Source organism: Camarhynchus parvulus, chromosome 19 (assembly GCF_901933205.1).
Source record: "Camarhynchus parvulus chromosome 19, STF_HiC, whole genome shotgun sequence".
Lineage (NCBI taxonomy): Eukaryota > Metazoa > Chordata > Aves > Passeriformes > Thraupidae > Camarhynchus > Camarhynchus parvulus.
In genome coordinates this window covers 5,256,774-5,271,567 of record NC_044589.1, presented here as the reverse complement: position 1 = coordinate 5,271,567, position 14,794 = coordinate 5,256,774, and the positions used below count along the sequence as shown (strand labels likewise).

The window sequence follows — 14,794 nt, the reverse complement described above, 5'->3', positions numbered from 1 at the left end:
CTTTGTTTTATAAGACATCTTGAGAAAGGCCCAGGTGTAAGCTTTCTGCATCCTTAATTCCAAAAACCTATCAATAACTCTATCCTGAACAATCAGGCATCATGCTGGGAATTCTAAATGCTCTTTTAGTCTGCAGATGTAATTGCTAACAGCAAAACAAAAATCCTCACATACCTCTGCTGGCCCCCAGACTGACTGTAACTTCCAGAATCTAGAAAAAGAAATAAGTCATATTGAGAATTTCCAATGAACATTTTAGTCTCTGCTTACTAGAGGAGAAAATCTGGGGAGAGGGAGAAAGGTTCAAGTACCCTGGATATTACAACTACTATCCCTGCAGAATGGAGCTTCCTCTTCATTAACAAAAGTGAAAATATGAAGAGTGGAATGACAGCAGCACAGGGTGTGGGGGCCACAAAACACTTGGAAATGTCCCTTTTGAAGGATCTGAATTCTGTTTTTGAGGAGTCTTTTCAAACACCCAGAACTGTACAACCTCTCTAATGGCTATAGAGTACAGTGCCATCATCAATGAGCAGAATGCAGCAGCTTAATTAATCAAGCAAAGCTAAGTAGGTCAGTGCAGCTGAACCTCTTTTGGGATGCTCTAAGAAAGCTCTGCTGAGCTAAAGGGCACAAACACAGGCAGAATGGGAGATGGAAAACCAGGGATGGAGGAGCCACCACATTTCCCTTTGCTCCTGCTGCAAGAGGAAAATCCCAGCTGAGAGGAGAGCAGCAGCACATGACAGATGCAGCACACAGAACACACAGACACACACACACTGCTCCCTCAGCTCACATCCATCCCCAGCTCTGCAGAATTCCTCACTCTGCCCCCTGTGCCCTTCCAGCCTCTGCTCTGCTCAGGCTCCATCCAGCTCCTTTCCTAGGCAGGAGCAAGTCTGCACGAAATTCCCACCTTCTTGTTAAAACCCAAACTTTCTGGATAACCCCTGCATTTTTTCTCTTCAAGAATTTACAGAAATGCTCTTGTGCCACGGTGTAATAAAATCTATCAGGAATTTCTCACCCCCAGTTTCACCCTTCCCCTCACATTCTCTCTCCAGCCTCTATCCCCAGAAGTGCCTAAAACGCTGACACTGAGAATTAATTACAAAGCAGGGTAAATGTCATAAATGGCTGTGACCATTTTCCAATCAAAACACTCATCAGATTGCTGAATGTGCTCATTATACCTCCCCCAGCAGGTCATAAATCCAATCCTGCCTGTGGTTACAGACACTTAACCAGAGCTTTGATGAGGGCATCACCTGAGGTGATGGATGTGAGATGGGGGGATCACCCCAGATATTCACACACAAAACAGCATTTTTAATGGTAAGGTATCTCCTCAAAGCAACACAAAGTATCCAATTTCATATTCTGTAACAGAAACATTTACCAAAGCTAACACAACCCGACAGAAGGTTAATTTTCACATGTCCTACAAAGCAGTTTCACTTAGATGTGAATTTCTCCTCCTTCTGCACTGCTACATAAATATTTCATTACTTTTTCGTATTGAAAAGCAATTAAAAACCCAACGTAGAGGTGCAATTTAAGTTTGTTTTTAAGGGGTAAGGTAAAATTTTTAGTCTCTATTTAAATTATCACAAAGATTAAACAGGTAACCACATTGTGAAACATGGTTGTGGTTTAACTCTAACATTTATATGCCATTAATATTGCCAATTAAAGAATATTAATGGTAATATCAGAATATCTTGAGTAAGGATGTAATTAGCTATAAATTTAAGAAGTGCAATTTATCTCCTTAGCTTCTCCTTAACAAACTTCCTTCCACCAAACCACAACATTTTGGAAAAAAAATTGAAAGCAGCCAGATAAGGAGCCTGTAAAATATGAAAACACACAAGCAGAGGAATTTCCTTTATTTATACAATTTTCTACATCCTCTGCTTGACCTCTTACAGACTTCTGATCAATTTATTTTCGTGGGCTCAACGGGGACAAGAGTGTAAGGATTTTTGGAAATAACAGTTTATTCTGGAAATTCCTACACTGACTTTTGTTTTTGAATGTTTAAAAAGTTCATGGAAAGATTTCCTGTTAATGAATTGGGATGTAGCAACCTAATCACCTTGCACCACTCAGGGGGTTTATTCCTCTCAAGATACAACAATCTGCTGTATTCATTTGAAAACTGAGATTTTTTTTTTACTAAGTAATATAAAGAAGCAGCAGAGCCTCTCAATATTCTCCAAAGAAAAAGAACCTCATGTTTGAACATCACTAAAAACAGAGGAGACACTCAGGTGCTTGACTGGTCAGTAGCTGACAGATGAGGGGAAAGTGGATGTAATTTACTGCCAAGCTTTACTCACTTATAGAAAAATTCATGATTTGGACTCATTTTAGTACCTTTGGACACATTTGCTTTTCCTGAATGAGAGGATTCCTGGAGCAGCCCTTGCTTTGTTTGTATTGTCTATCACTCACACACGCAGCTCGAGACAACGCCAAAATGGCTCGACCACAACAAAACATGGCTCGCTCCACAAAGCACGGGCAGCCTTGGAATTCCTCCTCCCACTTCGGGATACACCAGTACCCACACCTAGCCAAGGCCTCCCTGCCGGGGGAGCAGCCATCAAAGGGGATGAAGGAACAGCACATTGTGCTCGGAGAGGCCCCAGGGGAGGCTGGGCTGTGTCAGGTCACCCGGGAGAGCAGATCCTGCCTCTGTGCTCAGCCAAAGCCTCGCTGGAAAACAATCCCAGCCAGGGTGGTGTTAAACCCACAGCAGGGGTGTGAAGCCCCCCCATTTCACGCTGTGTGGGGAGCACACAGTACAGCAGAGGTGGCACACACCGGGACACAAAGGTGGCTCCCCTGCTGCGGGGTGGGGAGGGCATTGCCCATGTAAAGAGGGGCAAGACCCCAGGGAGGGGGTGCCTGCATTCCATGGGGGGTGCTGATCCAAAGGGAAGCACACAAAGCATGTTATGGAGAGGGGCACGACACAAAGGTGATCCCATCTCACAACCCCATCACAATATGATGGGGGGAACCACAACCCAAAGTCGGGGTCCACACAGGAGAAGGGCTGTGACCCAGAAGGGGGAACTTCCATTTCACACTGGGGTGAAGGGTACACAACCCAAAAAGGGGGGGAGCCTACACTGGAGGGCATGAACCAAAACAGGGCCCACATCCCACACATGGGGGGATACACGACCTAAAGCGGGCGGGCCTACACTGGGAAGCATGAACCAAAATGGGGTCCACACTCACACTGGGGGGGCTGTGGCCTAAAGGGGGAGCTCAGACCCCAAAAGGAGGGGTGCACCCCACGCATCATCCGAGCACAGGACCCCAAAGGGCCCCTGCCCCCAGGGCCCCCCCATTGCGACACGGGTGGGGGGGTGCGCCCGCCAGGCCACGCCCCCGCGCCTAAAGGGGCGTGACCCGAGCGCCTCGCGCAGCGGGGCTCCCCCGGGAGGGGGCGTGGCCTCGGCCGAGGGGGGCGTGCCCACGGGGGCCACCGGCGGGGGCGCGGCTCCCCTCCCCCTCACCGAGCGCAATGGTGGGGGGGGGGGGCGTGAGGGAAAAAACAGGCGCGTCCCCCGCAACATGGCCGCGGCCTTTCCCACATGCGCCACATGGCGCTCGCTCCGCCCGCCCTCCCGCGCCCCACCGCGCCCGCGCTCGGCGGCGGGAAGCGGAGCCGCCACTGCCCACTGAGCCCGGCGGGGCTGGCGGCACCTACCCGAAGCCATGGCGGCGGCGCTGAGGGGCGGAGAGAGCGGAAGAAGCGCAGGCAGCGACCCGCCCGCCGCGCCGGCCGCGCGCACACTGAGGCACCCGCAGCTCGCGCGGACTGCGGGGCCGGGCGGCCAATCAGAGCGCGCGGCGCCTACCACTCGCTGGGGAAGCGGGGGGGGAAGGGAGGTGAGCTGGGCCGTGCCAAGCTACAGCGGGCGGGGGGAAGGGGAGGTTGGACCAAGGGGAGAGGGTGCGATGCTGTGCGGGCGCAGCGTCAAAGGATTAAATTAATTTAATTAATTAAATTAATAAACGCGCAGGGTGCGCAGAGGGAAATGGGGGGTTTGCACGCCCGGCTTTCAGCAGCAGTCCCCCTATTTCCCTTAGTACCCCACTTGTGCATCACCGTTTGTAGCAGATGCTAAAGGGGGTTAGAGAAAATATCCAAAATCTGGGTCCTAAAGGAAAAATAAGAAAGGTTTGCCAGCGTTTCTGAGTATCCTAAAAAGCCAAATATCAACTTGGAGAATGGTTTTCCAAAGAAAGGGACGGGTCATGATATTGGGAGCCACTTCTGTGAAATGTGAGGGTTTGCTTCAGGGAGGAAGAGTGGTGAAATAAGAAGACAGCAAAAGCGACACTGATTATTTAATCTGATTATTTTTAGAAGTTGTATTTCTTGTTTCACATCAAACCACCTTCTTGTGAGAATTAGTAAGTTAACAGTTGCACCTTTCTGTCTAGGGACAGTCTGCACATGCACCCAGAGAACAGTGAGGTTTTACCCTGATTTTTTATTTTTTTATTTTTAAGGCAGTGAGGAGCCTTCTCTGATTTCAGCTCAATGTTTTGAGCAGATTTACAGAGAAGCTGGGCTGTTTCTTTCCCCCCTGGGCGTAGCAGCAGGAGGCAAATCCCACTGCCACAGCCAAAAATAAGTTAGGGCAAAACAAGCAGTGACTGGAATGATTAATTAAAGGGGAAAAAAAAAAAAAAGGGGATTGAGCTCCCTGCCTGTCTTTAGGTTTCTCCTTGAGAAACTTCATCTCCTCCAGCTATAATGTCTTCTACAGCTCCATGAGACTTTCTGTGCCAATCTGGGAGCTCACAAAGGGATTAGGGCAGATCCCAAACAATGCTCCCTGGCCAGGGGATGTGGGATCAGGCTCTGAGTAGAGCCTCTGGATGTTTGTGCATCCCTCAGGGGCTGAAGGCTTCTCATAGGTGGAAAATGGAATTAATTCAGAGAGAGTTTCAGGCTTTTGTGCCTGCCTGCTGATAGGACTGTGCTGTGGTCCCAGCCAAAAACTTTGAAGCTGAGATGTGGGAAAAACATCAGCCTTTCAACCCTCTACTCTTTCCCCTTGGCTGGAAATGATCCCAGCTGCTTCAAATCCTTCTCCACGCTGCAAATCAGAGGTGGTGTGGAAGCTGGGTTTCTTCTGATCCTTCTTAAAAGTCCCTTCCAATCCAAACCCTTCTGGGATTCTGTGAACCAGCAGCCACAGCAGAGTTCCCAGAGTCACTTGGGGTTGGAAGTGACCTCTGCAATCATCCAGTCCAACCCCCCTTCCAAGGCAGGGCCACCTGCAGCAGGTGGCACAGGAACACGTCCAGGTGGGATGTACAATTTTCTCCTTTTGTGCAAACATACCCTTTTCCTACTACAATATCCACAGCCACATGCCCAACTGCAGGCTCAAGAAGAGGTGCAGTTGTGGTCAGTGCTGCTGTGTGCAAGGCTAGCTAATGGTCCTGATCACAGGGAAGCTTTACTTGGAGAAATCAGATGAAGTTCTCCCTATTTCATTGTGTTTGCAGGTTTTTATCACAAACAGGACAGCACTGCTGGGGTACATTCCTTTTATTGCAGCATCAGCCTCATTGCATGGCTGAGATAACAGAAAGATGGCAAAAGCTCACCCACAACCGGCAGCAGCCAAACTTGCCTTTATTATTCCCCACATTTCATCCTCTCCTTTTGTCCACAAGACCTGCAGGAAGTTTGGTATCTTCATTTTTGAGCTGCTGATTCCTCTCCTAACTCTGACCAGAACTGGGCAAAGGATTAAGCCAATATTCTGGGGAATTGAAGGCAGACAACACAAACCTGCCACAGGTTTTGGTTTGAGCATGGCAGGAGCAGCTGTGGTGTGGATGTTCCTCTGCATCTGAAGGGAAGCATTCAGCCTTTGAGTCCCATGTCCAGTTCTGGGGCTCTCAGTTCAGGAAGGACATTGAGGGACTGCAGGGGAGAAGGGAACAGAGCTGGGGAAAGCTCTTGTGAAAAACAACAATCACTTGTTTTTAAAATTTTAAACGTTTAATAGTAATAAAATGGGGTTATAAAAGTAGTAATATAATTAGAGTAATAATAATTTGGACAATTTTAATTAGGACAATATGAGACAATACAAACAAAGAGTTATGGATGTCTGGGTACCTCTTTCTGAGCAAAATAAGCCCAAAAAAGGACCCACGTTAACAGAGGATTAACCCTTAAAAGCAACAGCCTGTTGCATATTCATACACCTCATACATGGTGCATAAATTCCATTCAAACACAGGATTCTGTCTGGTCAGTGTCAGCTTCTTCCTCTGAATCCTGACAGCATCTACAGGGCTGAGCGAGGCAGGAAGAAGTTCGTTTCTCCTGATAATGGGGCAATAAATTCTCTTTCTCTAAAAGATTTAGGTGTCCTGTGGCTGCTATCTCGCTGTGACTCCTTTTTTTAGGAAAAAAAGCGTCTTACATAGCATAGTTTCTATTTTAACATTATGTTATAACCTAAAAAAATATTTAACACACTACTTAAGAAAATTAATACAGCATCACTTTCCAACATAACACATATAATATTCATTTCAATATTTGTGAAAAGCCAATCATAAAATATACACATTTTTCACAGAGAGGACCTCCTTGTGCTCTACAATTATCTTACAGGAGGTTGTAGCCAGGTGGGGGTTGGGCTCTGCTCCAAGGGACAGGGACATAAGCAGCATCACAGCAGGTTCAGGCTGAACATGAGGAGGAATTCCTTCATAGAAAGGGCGATTAAACATTGGAAGGACTGCCCAGGGTAGTGTTGGAGTCCCCATCCCTGGAGGTGTTTACAGAAACACTGAATGTGGCACACTGTGCTCTGGGCCAGTTGAGCAGGATGGTGGTGTTCATCAGTCACGGGTTGGACTCGATGATCCCAGAGATCCTTTCCAGGCTGATTGATTCTCTATTCCCAGCAGCCAGAGCCCGCGGCTCGGGGGAGTGGGTGGTGGCTTAGATGGGCCTCCCACACCCTGGCGCGCGGTGTGGGCACACCCGGCTAGAACCCAGCCCTGGGCGGGCTCCCAGCGAGACCTCACACCTCTCGCTGCGATATTTCCCCTTCTGAACAGGGAAAAGATAACAAGAATGAAATAAAATTTCAAAACGAAGGGTGGAGAGAGAGAGAAAGCGAGAAATACCCCCGTCTCCATGGTAACGACCGCACAGCGCCTCCTGTTGCCATGGTAACGGCCAGGCCTTCCGGCGGCGGCCGGAAGCGGCGGGCGCGCGGGGCAGCAATGGCGGCGCCCTCGGCCCCGCCGGCCGCCGCCGCCCTCACGGTGCTGCTGTCGCTCGGAGCCTCCGCGCCCGGGCTGCTGTGGGGTGTCCCCGCCGCCCGCTCCGCCGCCGCGCTGCGCCCCGCAGCCCTGCACGACGGGGAAGGTGAGCGGGGCCGCCGGCGGGCGCAGCCGCTGCCTCCTTGGCCCCTCTGCCCGCCCCGTTCCGCGCCTTCCCCAAATCCCTTTGTATCCCCTCTCTCCGGCCTTCCCCAAGTCCCAACGGAGCTTTTGTGCCCCTCTCTCCAGCCTCTCCTTGTCCTGCCCTGGACCCCGTGGTTCCCCCCCAGCCCCCATTTCTGTGCATTTCCTCAAGCCTGTCTCTGAGTCCGCTGCTCCTCCCCGTCCCTCTCTCCGTGTCCTTTTCTTCCCTCTCTTCCTGTCCCTTTTCTTCCCTCTCTCCGTTGCTTCCTCTGACCTGCCCCGAGCCTGCTGGGCACCCATCTCAGTCCCTGGACGTCAGGCTGCTCCCCTGCACCCTCATCTCTGTGCTTTGACAGTCGGCCCAGGGGATAACCGTGCTGGGAGCTTGAGGGATTTGCATTTCTCAGTCCCTGTGATATTCCCAGAATGATTTTTATCACACTTTTAAATCCCGTGTTCCAGCTTACCCTGTGCAGTGATTTCCTTTATCAGTCCAGGGCTCTGAGCTGATGGGTGATTCCACCATCTCCTCACGTGTCTCCAGGGGCTGCACTTTGTTGCTTTGTTTCTCACTGGTGTTTTTCTGGCTGTGGAACTCAGGTTGATGGGAGGGAGGTGGAGAATTGTCTCAATCCCTGCTGTGTGCCGTGGGGAACACCTAAACAGAGGGCCCAGAAGCACTTCTGAGGTGTGATAACCTCCAGCCTGTGATGTTTGTGAGGGTCACCAGGACGAGGGGAGAGATGAGAATCTGACTCCCAAGTTCTCAGAAGGCTGATATATTAATTATATTATATTATATTATATTATATTATATTATATTATATTATATTATATTATATTATATTATATTATATTATATTATATTATATTTTATTTTATTTATTATATTATATTATATTTATTATATTTATTATATATTTTCTATTATATTATATATAATGTAATATATAACATGTAATATACAATATTATATTTTCTATTATATTATATATTATCTTTTCCATTTTATATTATATTATAATCTATATTATATTATATATTACATTATAGAATACTATACTAAAACTATACTAAAAATGTTCATTCATTAACAAGAATGAATAATAAAATCCTCATGACTGACTCAGACAGTCTGACACAGCTGGACTGTGATTGGTCATTCATTATAAACAATTCACATGGAACCAATCAAAGATGCACCTGTTGGTAAACGAGCTCCAGACCACATTCCAAAGCAATCAGATAATTATTGTTTTCATTCTTTTCTGAAGCTTCTCAGCTTCCCAGGAGAAAATCCTGGGCAAAGAGGATTTTTCAGAAAATATCGTGGTGACACCAGATATTTTTGGTGATGAAAATCAGCCTGCCAGCAATTTAAGAAGTGTTTATCTTTTTGCCAAAATCATCAGTACTGTAACAGTTATTTTTATGTCTCTTGCCTTCTCTTTTAATGAGACTGAAATTTACTACAGATGCTGTTGCTTTTTTCCAGGCAGCTTCCCAGGAAGCAGCAAGAGCCAGCCCATATGTTTGTGACACCCAAGACAGCACTTTTTTCCACTCTATCTGGTTATTTATGCCTGGTTTTAAAGGCCTCAGGTTCCTTCTTTTCCCCACCAAGATAGAAATGAAAACTCTTAATTAATCCCATGGGCTCACTCTCCCTCTGCTCAAGCCTGTAATTGTTTTCTAGCAGCCCCAGTGCTGTCTGTGCCTGTCTGAGGTGCTGCTGTGCTCAGTTCACAGGTTGATCACCTACATCTTCATCTATGAGGACCTGATCTCCCTGGCCTGTGGTGCTGTTATCATCTGGTACTTTGCTGGCAGCTTTGAGAAGAACGTGGGCACAGTGAAGCACTGCATCCTCACTGCCACTTTCTCTGTGCTCTCTGCCCTCCTCTACCTCTTCCTCCAGCCCCTTGTCTCCAGGCTGCTGGAAGTGGGAGATGCCAAGGGGTTCATGCCAGTGGCTTTTGCCATGCTGGGGGTGTCCACCACCCGCTCACGCATGAAGAGGACTCTGCTTTTGGGGTGCAGAGTTCCTGTGCTGCTGGTGCCGTGGTTTGGGCTCTGCCTGGCGTGGTTTGTCCCCCACTCTTCCCTCTTGGGGAACCTGTGTGGGCTCCTGGTTGGGGAAGCCTGTATCCTTTCTGAGTGGGAAGCCCTGGGCCAGAGCAGGATGGTGGTGGGAAGGAGGTGCTGTAGTTCTCACTGCTGGCTTTCCCTGGACTCTTGCCCTGAACTAAACCCTCACTGGCTTTTCTTATGCACATCCCACCCCATCCTGCATTTGTGTTCCACCTCACACTGCCCCTAACCCTCACTGGCTTTTCTCATGCTCATCCCATCTCATTCTGGATTTGTGTTTCACTCACACTGCCCCTAACCCTCACTGGCTTTTCTCATGCTCATCCCATTCTGGATTTGTGTTTCACTCACACTGCCCCTAACCCTCACTGGCTTTTCTCATGCTCATCCCATTCTGGATTTGGATTTGTGTTTCACTCCCTCTGCCCCTTCTCAGTGCCTGCAGAGAAGGTGGAGCTGAGGAGGGTGATGGTCTCTGACGGTGCTGCTGGGTAAAGCTGGGAGAATTCTCCAGAGAAAGTGGTTTGGGAACAGAGGGGGCTCTCTGTTCCTGTGTCAGAAATAAGTGTGTTGTCCTCAGCTCTCCTTAACAAGCTCCTGATTTCAGATGGCCTTGGCTACTGTTTCTGCTTGGATTTTCCCGAGTCTGTGGGCTCTAAGCTGGACCGGGTGTTCCCTTTCACTCTGCTGAAGAGGATACCAGGGCTGAAATACATCCCAGGGTCCTTGGCAGAGAGAAGAGCCTCTGGAAACAGCATGTAAGTACAGGAGTTCCTGTGAAACATTTGTAGGGGAATTTTGAGGTGTGAGCAGAGGCTTTAAATCATCTCTAAAAGCTGTGTTGTGCCTCTCCTGTTCACAGAGTGGGTGCCATGGGGGGCAGAGTCACCCAGTGATGTTGCACTGGTGACATTAGTGTGACTAATGAATCACCACACATTAACCCAACCAGGTCTTTAGTGAAAGCTAAATGGAGGTTATGGACCCCTCCTTTGCTGCAAGGGCAGTGTGTACACTGGGAATATTGCAGCTCTGGCTGACAGGGAAGCTAAGTTGTGTAACTCTGCCCCAGCTTTAGGCAGTTGTTCCTGGCTATATGGCTCCCTGGGCCATGATCCTTATCTTTACCTGCCCCACCTTTCCTGCCAGGAATGCTGTGAAGTGAGTTGTGTCCATACCTACTTAGGACCAGAGCATTGTAAATTAAGGATGGCACTTACAAAGTTCACTGCAGACTTTTCGGTGTCTTTTAACCTTTCAGCAGGTTTTCAGTGTCAAGGCAATGTTGCTTTACAGAAAAGAAACCTTGAGGCCCACAGCTGATGTGCAGGAAAGGTTTTAAGTTTAACACAAGCCATGAGAATTCACTTGTACTCTAAAAAGCTTCAAAATGCAGGTCAAATATTTACTTATTCTAAGGTGTCCTTTCAGTTTCACAGAGGAAAAATAGTTTTCTATTCAGGGTTACATTTTACGTATTGTTTAAGCCATCAACTTGCTGTAAAGTTTTATTTGAAGTGGAAGCATTCCCAGGTGTTTGCACTGCCCTCACCCATGGGAAACCATAAAAGCAACCCTTGCCTGCAGCAGGAATGTCCCCCAGGTCTATCAGGACACTGTGAGTGCTTGCAGGGGAGGCCAGACAGAGCCAGAATTTGTGTTTTCCCTCTCTCCTTCCTGTGCCAGTGCAGCTTTTGGGAGGAGAGGGAGCCTGGCTCCGTGCTGAGCCTGTGTCAGCACCAGCCCCATCCTGCTGTGCACAGCACCTCAGTGCCTGAACCTGCTTCCTTTGCTGAGGTGACACAGGCTGGTGAGACACAAAGGTATTTACATGAACATTTGACTATCAAGCAGGGCGTGGGAAGGTGTTTCTAGGATGCTTCCACTGCTGCAGCTCAATTTGCATGTCTGTGTCTTAGATACAACTTCTGGAGTTTAATTTTTATTATTCTGATGCTTATTCCAAGCAAGAGCTCTTAATAGTTTGGGATTTGTTTTAATTTTAAATTTTTATAAGGTTCAGGCATTAAATTGGCTGCAAGACAGGAGATACTTCTTTGAAGTCCAGGCCTTGGCATCGTGTTTGTGTCCACAAATAAAAATCCAAACTCAAATCCACACCTCAAATAATTCAAAAAGAAATCTCCAAGCCTGAAAAACCCAGCATGAGCCAGTCTCTTCTTCTTGCTGGGAACTTGGCACTCATGGCTTCATGAATACTGCCTGGATTCTCAGCTCTCAGCCTCATGTGCGTGGGCTCAGCCCTCCTGAAGTCCCAGAGGCTGAGGCTTGCAGGCAGATTGCCTCTCTCCTGATAGGTTTTGGCAGGATGAGTCATGCCTTCTGCTGACAAACCCTTCCTAGCCCTTGCTTCTGAATGATTTATTTTATTTCTAACTCTCTCTTTTATTTCTAACTCTTTCCTCCTTCCTTTTATTTTTTTTTTTGGTCCTTTGCTCTATACTCTGGGCTCTTACTCGCACCAAAGGCCATTTGTGTTTTCTTGATAAATAAAACTTGGCAGCTGTAACTTCTCCTGATTAATGACCTGGCAGATGTGTCACTCACGGGGCAGGGAGGATGTGCACAGGGATCTCAAAGCATGTTGAAATTTGGCTTTGTGTATTCCTTGCACAAAGAGTCTGGGGCCAAGAGCCAGGCTGGTTCAGTGGGTGTGGAGTGGGAGTGGGAACAGCTGTCCTGGGAGGCCACTAAAGCCATTTTTTACTCAAGTGCTGCTTGTAATAAGAGCTTCTGTTGCAGTGAATCCCTCTGATGGATTGCAGTGACCTCTCTGAGCACTGGTCAGGAGGAAATCTGCCCCCAGGGCATTTCCAGCACTAATTAGGCAATGTCAGTTCTGAGCACAGTGTAACCTTCTGTTTTCTTCCTGCCCAGGATTAACGCTGTGCCTGGCACTTACCCCACGCAGAGCTACCACTGCCCATCGCCTCTGGCTCTTCCTGCTCACCCCAGTGCTCAGGGCCAGGGCTTTCATCACAGCCACGCTCTGGGACACCAGGCACTTCAGCAGGGCCCTGCTGCAGGGCACAGCCTCAGCTCTGCCCCCTGCCAAGGCAGAGGTGCCTTTGGAGAGTGCCCTGGGCAGGCCCAGGCTGGAGCCTCACCAGGACAGTGCTGCCAGCTGGGCAAATTCTCTGTCCCACAGCGTGTGTGCCCGGCTCAGCCACAGCCACCCACAGCCATGGGCCTTCAGCAAGCACCAGGGTATCCAGCAGCCCCAGTGGTTCCTGTTCCAGCTGAATTCACCAGAGTCCAGGTGTACTGATCCTCCAGAGAGCAGCAGGACTCACACAGGGCAGGACTGCTGTGTGAGGCTGGCACAGCAGTGCTTTGCTGGGATCTGTGCTGTGTCTGGGTTAGTGTTGGTATCTCCAGTGAAGGCCATTCCCCTGCTCCCTGGCACAGTCTGCTTGAATTATATTTCCTTTATGTTTTTTTTTTTTTTTACTTTTTGATGTGGCTGGAGGATGGGAACTGTATCACCTCTGTGAACTTCTCATCCTTTTAAAGTCTTCTTTGCTGCATTTAGCAGCTGCCTTTTTCCACAAGTCCAATGGAGTTCCAGTGCACCAGCTCCCCAGGCCAAGGTGGGAACCTCAGTGGCAAAACACTGAGCAAATCTGGGCTTTAACTAAGCTGCAGCAATAAGCACTTCCCATTTACATTCCTGTCTTTTTATACAGGTGTGATGTAGCTAGAACCCAAAAGAGTGAGAATCATAGGAGCCTTAGTTTGTAACTTAAAATTAAATGGAGGAGGACAATGTCTGTTCTACTGGTGACTTGTCCACTTAAGAGAGTGCCTTGAAGGGGTGCTTGTTACACCAAGCTGGGGCAGGAAGATAGAATACAGAGTACCTTCTTCTGCCCCAACACACAGCTCTAAAATGCTGAAGGTTCTGTGCCTGCATCAATGAATTGCCCTCATTTTCTGAGAGCACCAGCTCAGCCTGTATCACCAGCACTTGGCAACCTCAAATGCCTGTGAAGTAGTGAGAGACTTTTCAGTAAGGGATTTTGGCCCTTTGTGGAGCAAATATTTATAAATCCAAGGAGCTGGGAGGGACCTTAACAATGGGTTAGAAGAATTAAGTGGAATGTAGCAGTGCTGTTGAGGGTGTTCACACTGCTCAGCTTCAGAAATCTCACCCACCAATATCAGCACAATCTCTCTGTTTTTTGCAGAGCTGGTGGGCAGGTGTGTGGGAGAGGGGAGTTTTCAGCCAGGGATTTACAATAGGATTCACTGTTTGGTGCCTGAGGCTGTAATGAAGGAATTGCTGGGATTTGAGCTTTATTCCCAGCTGTGTAGCCCACTGTAGAGTGCCCAGGAGGAATCTGCTGTCTCTGTGTCTGTAAATCAGTCAAGATCTCAACAACTGCCCTTGACTCTCCTTGGAGTTTTGCTGTGCTCCATAAACAAGTGCTCCATGAAGCACAAAGTGCCATTCCTGCTCTGGGAGATGTTCTGGCAGTGCCTCACCCATCCCCAGAAACTCAACAGCCTCGGGGCTCCTCCCTGCTCTCCAGTGAGCCTGGCCAGAGGCAGCTCTGGCACATTCCAAACCTCTTTCATTTTTCCATCATCAGGATGTGAACAAACCCTGAGTTGCCATCCAGCTGCTTTGCTTCTCCAGCAGCCCCTCTTTTGTCACTGCCATGGTCCCATGTGGGATGCAGGGGCTTCCTTTTGGAGGAGACCAAAGTTAGTGCTGAGAACTTGCTCCTCACAGGAGTAAGACAAGAGTAAGAAGCTCTTCTTGTGAAGGTGAGCACCTAGGCAGGGCTTTTAGCAGCAACTTGGGAACCAACTTGGGGTTTTGGGACAACAATGTTTCATACCCTGATTATTTCTCTCCTCTGTGGGATCACAAACAGACTTGATTTCATGGTCCTCTTTTTCCTGCTGACAGCAATGGCATTGTTATACTTTTAGTGTGCAGCAAGAGCAGGATAAGGAGCTTGTTTGGAATTTAAAAGCATGTTTTTAATACCAGGAAAGAAATGCTAGAGATAACATTGAAATGTTGACACTCCACTCCTGTTAGTGCCTTGATTTTTCCTCCTTGTGAAATCCTTGCCTGTAAACTGAGGAATTTTACTACTGATTTTTTTTTTCCAGAAGGGTGATGAGGATCAATAGCAATCACAAATGTTGTGTGTCTCCAAACTGTGAACTTGAAATAGAATCTGAAAGATGG

At 48.2% G+C, this 14,794-nt stretch overlaps 2 protein-coding genes across 2 annotated transcripts in view; one reads left to right on the top strand and one right to left on the bottom strand.

Annotated features, from left to right (window-relative positions):
* The window catches only part of TAF15 (TATA-box binding protein associated factor 15), a 20,585-nt gene extending 16,721 nt beyond the window's left edge, over positions 1-3,864 (bottom strand). The window contains exons 1-2 of the mRNA XM_030962575.1: positions 3,734-3,864; positions 175-211 (exon numbers count right to left, since the gene is read on the bottom strand). Coding sequence (XP_030818435.1) covers positions 175-211; positions 3,734-3,743 — 47 coding nt within the window. The 5' untranslated portion in view covers positions 3,744-3,864. The remainder of the gene's footprint in view (positions 1-174; positions 212-3,733) is intronic.
* Positions 3,742-14,794, top strand: RHBDD2 (rhomboid domain containing 2). The gene is given in 7 exon segments (XM_030962968.1): positions 3,742-3,824; positions 7,226-7,248; positions 7,251-7,277; positions 7,280-7,441; positions 9,222-9,623; positions 10,178-10,328; positions 12,469-14,794. Coding segments are annotated over 7 exon segments (1,239 nt in total). The 3' UTR covers positions 12,860-14,794.